Source organism: Plectropomus leopardus, unplaced genomic scaffold (assembly GCF_008729295.1).
Source record: "Plectropomus leopardus isolate mb unplaced genomic scaffold, YSFRI_Pleo_2.0 unplaced_scaffold657, whole genome shotgun sequence".
In the NCBI taxonomy this organism is placed as follows: Eukaryota; Metazoa; Chordata; class Actinopteri; order Perciformes; family Serranidae; genus Plectropomus; species Plectropomus leopardus.
The window spans coordinates 890-5,035 of record NW_024672280.1 but is presented as its reverse complement, the minus strand read 5'-3'; the positions used below and the strand labels follow the sequence as shown (position 1 = coordinate 5,035).

The window sequence follows — 4,146 nt, the reverse complement described above, 5'->3', positions numbered from 1 at the left end:
ATTTCAAACAATAATAATGATAATAATAATAAAAAGAATAATATAATTTCTTCTATTTTTCCCTAACATAATTATAAATATGAGTTTCTGGATGTTTTTCTCTTGTTGATGTCTTGTTTGACAATATGTAATAATAAATCCTAAACTAATTTTCAGGTTTTTTGGACTCCTTTTACTAATATTTCACAGTTTGCAGGACATTTCTTGCAAATTTGCTCATTACATTTTTGAAAAAAACAGTCAAACCAAATTTTTCAGCTTCCAAAGGTTAAAATGATTGTGAAAGATGTTTGAAAGCAGCACAAGAAAACTGATGTGGTTTTAGTGCCAAATTCAAACCAGTAAATCACAGAGTTGTTGAAACATATTTCAGTGTATCCGTCATATAATAGTGTACAGACGTCATGTTCCTGTGGTTTGCAGACACAAACAATGCTAACATTTTTTTCCAGAGAGTGGGTGAATAAAAAAAGTTGTGCTGAGTGTCTCACCCTGACAGAGTTGAGACAGTCCAGCTCCAGTCTGTCCACAGTCTCTGAAGGCAGCAGAGGACTCAGGTGAGCGCGGCTGAACGGACTCGTGATGCACACGGTCCCCAGAACATCTCTGAAACAACACACCAACACACACACATACAAGACAATATGATGTGTGAACAAACACATAATTATACAAGAACTTCTCCATGAGAAATAAATAAATAAATAATACCCTTTAAAACCTGAGCAAATTTGACAGAATTATTTCTTATTTCCAAAACATTGGAAGAAGACAACAAGCAACAAAAAAGGAAATGACCCAAAAGTTAGCAAGGATATAGTACATTTACTGGAAATTACCTGAAAATTAAAAAAATAACAATCTGTTATTCAGATAATTATTATATTCGTTTTTATATTGTGATGCTCAGTGGCATCCAGACAGCAAACAGCTGCTGTTTTACTCATTTAGTTTCCAGATTGGTTCCTCTGGTTCCTGTAAACATTTGGGCTGACTCAACCTACATGTTTAATATGTGTGTGTGTACCTGTTGTAAATGTTATGCAGCCAGTCCAGCAGGGAGTAGATGTCTGTGATCTCCAGCTGGTTGTCAGTGATGGCCTCCAGTCGCCTAGCAACAGCCTGGTGGTAGCTCTGCACGTACACCTGACAGGTCAGAGTTACAGGTAAGAGGTTAGACTTCAGCATATCTTGAGAGGAAACTCTAAGTTCAGGCAGGATCACTGTAGTCAAAAATAAATAAATAAATAAATAATTTCTGTTTCCAATAATATATTTTTGGGGGTGTAGCTCTTTCCCCGTACCTCTCTGCCCTTTCACATGCTTGCGTGGAAAGCTGAAGGTGGAGAGAGCACAGCTCTCTGCCCTTCCACGCAATCCATCATTATTTCCGCATCGATATATCAGTTAAATTAGCAATGATCCCGTATCATCAATACAAAGTGTAAACATCAATCCGTATCATCCTCTTTCAGATGCGCCTTTATTTTGAAATTCTGTGTCACGGGAACACAGCGTCAGGCAGATGATGGCGAGCATATTGCATAAATATCATACCGTTGTCCAAAGTGTTGATATAATATTGTCTTGTGATGAGACCAGTGATTTCCACCCCGACCACAAGCCCACAAAGAGAGTTCAAGACAGAGAGAGCTCATCTCTCTGCCCCTCCACATGCATACGAGGAAAGCCTGAGGCAGAGGAAGCAGCAATGGTAGGCAGGCGAAAGCATTTTAAATAGGCTCCCTGAATGAGATTTGTCAATTGTTTCCATAGAAAGGAATCATGTGATCCATCTGCTGAATCCCTCCATCAATCAGCTGATCAATCAGCTGATCAATCAGCTGATGTGGCTGAGATGTGAGCTGACTTTGACATTGTGGCGTGCCTGAACTAACATTATGCTCCATGTAGAAACTTTAAGAGGAGATCCTTTTTGAATACAACCCCCGGGCGTTCCTGTCCAGGTGTTGTCTCACCTGGAAGGGCTGGTACTCGTCCGGGTAGATGGACACCACGTTCCTCTTGGCGGCCCCCAGGTCGTCCACCACCCGGGCTCGGAGCCGGTCCAGGTACCTGTCCAGCTCTCCGGCTGTGAACTCGGCCTTCTGAGGCAGAGAGCCGTCAGCTGCCTCCTCCACCGCCTCCTTCCACCTCTGCTTCAGATGGCGGGGCCTCGGGCCCCCCGGGGCTGCAGTCTCACTAAGGGACCAGTCTTTATCTGCCTGTTCCTCCTGCTGCAGCACCTGCACACACACACATACAGACGCTAAGGTGAGGTTACTCAGTAAATACATTTTAACACAGTGATACTCAACATACAGCCTGGGGGTCATATCTGGCCCCCGACAAGGCCCCTGATGGCCCCCCAACCACTTTCTAATCAACAATAAAAATGAAGTGATTGACACTGAATAGTTTTTGTCCTTTTAGTATCCATAAGGTGCCAGAATGCCAGAGAGGTCCTAGTTAAGACCCTAATGTCCTAAAATCTCAGAAACATCTTTAAATCCTAGTAACGGAAATTTCCTAAAAGAAAACGTCCGAAATTCTTAGAAATGTCCTAAAATCCTAGTAATGCCCCACAATCCTAGAAATATACTAAAATCCTGGAAATGTCCTGAAATAGTAGAAACACAGCAAAATGCTGGAAAAATCCTAAAAATCATATAAATATCCTAAAATCCTAGATATGGAATAAAATCCTGGGAATGTCCTATAATCCTCACCTGTACCACCAGGCCCAGGTTGGGCCCCGCTGTCGGGGACCTCAGAGACTCCCTGACGACGGCCCACAGCTCCTTCTGCAGCTCCTCGTACAGCAGCTCCACGTCCTTCGCCTTCCTCCGCCCGCCGTCTTTGACGCTGGGGCTTGTGGCGTCCTCCGGCTGCGGCGCGGCGCCCCGCTCGGCGGAGGAGGACTCGTTACACTCCTGCTCCAGCTCCAGGATGTGAGTGTCAGCCAGCAGGAGGTCCCGCTTCTTCACCAGCTGCAGGATCTCCAGGACTGAAAGACACACGAGACATGAGACAAATGACATATGATACTGAATATCGTGACTTTGTACATTCACAGATGTTTGCAGTGGACGATATATCGATTACACTTGACATGTCATGACCTCCAGCCTGAAACAAGCTGTGTGCTTCAAAATAAAAGCACCAGTGGAACTGCTTTGATTTAATTCTCAATAACAATACTTTATTTTACTTTATTATAGGAGTATGTTTTTTTTTTTTTGTTTTTTTATCTTTTAAATTTTATTATTTAGAGCTTATACTGCAAAGCCCTAATATTTGTCTATATACATTAGCTCAGTACAGTTTGATGAATATTCATACTTTGTGGTTTTACTACTTTTTACTTCAGTAACAGATGTGGGAGTTTTTTGTCAAAGGTCAGATCCTCCACAATGAACCCTCTTTATTCTGACTGATTAGCATTAACAGCTGTTTGTCAGGTCCCAGAGGAAAACACCAGCACCCACCACACACACACACACACACACACACACACACACACACACACACACTGAGCCGTGCGGGTTCGTTTGATTTGAACATCGAAGTGGACCTGAGAGGAACAGGGAGAGGGACGGCGGACACACACACAACACACACTGAGCCGTGTGGGTTCGTTTGATTTGAACATCAAAGCAGCCCTGAGGGGGACAGGACGAGGGACGGAGGTTCCCACAGAATCTCTGATCAGTTTCTCCTCGACTGTCCAACACATTTATATTCCAGACATCGGACACACTGACATTCCTGCTCGACCTTTGGAAAACATCTGGAAACATCTGGAAACATCCTGTAAACACGGGGATCCATAAAATGTTGTGTTGAAAGTGTTTTGAAAGGTTGGCTGTCTGAAAAGAAGTCTGTGGTTAACAAAAGCTGAAGAGACTTTCACACAGTGCTGTGTCCTGACTTTTTTTTTAAATTTAATTCTGCAGGGGGGGTAAAATTAATGTAATTCATTAAAATTAATGTAATTCATTAATTTTACTTTATATATACTGTCTTTACTGTTTTATTGTAAGTTTCTATCCTTGAATATGTTTTTTATGAATTTTAAATGTCCCTGTTTTGATCATATACGATAAGCCAGGAATCACCAACTAGCGGACCGCGGTCCGGATCCGG

The 4,146-nt window shown here is 42.5% G+C and overlaps 1 protein-coding gene across 1 annotated transcript; it reads right to left on the bottom strand.

Moving 5' to 3' along the window:
- Positions 1-491: 491 nt before the first annotated feature.
- Positions 492-3,041, bottom strand: LOC121939893 (tumor necrosis factor alpha-induced protein 2-like; the record flags this gene model as incomplete). The annotated part of the gene is made up of 4 exons (XM_042482819.1): positions 2,730-3,041; positions 1,980-2,246; positions 1,028-1,146; positions 492-606 (listed from the first exon to the last, which is right to left on the bottom strand). Coding segments are annotated over exons 1-4 (813 nt in total), but the record flags the coding sequence as incomplete, so codon positions are not given.
- Between the last annotated feature and the right edge of the window lie 1,105 nt (positions 3,042-4,146).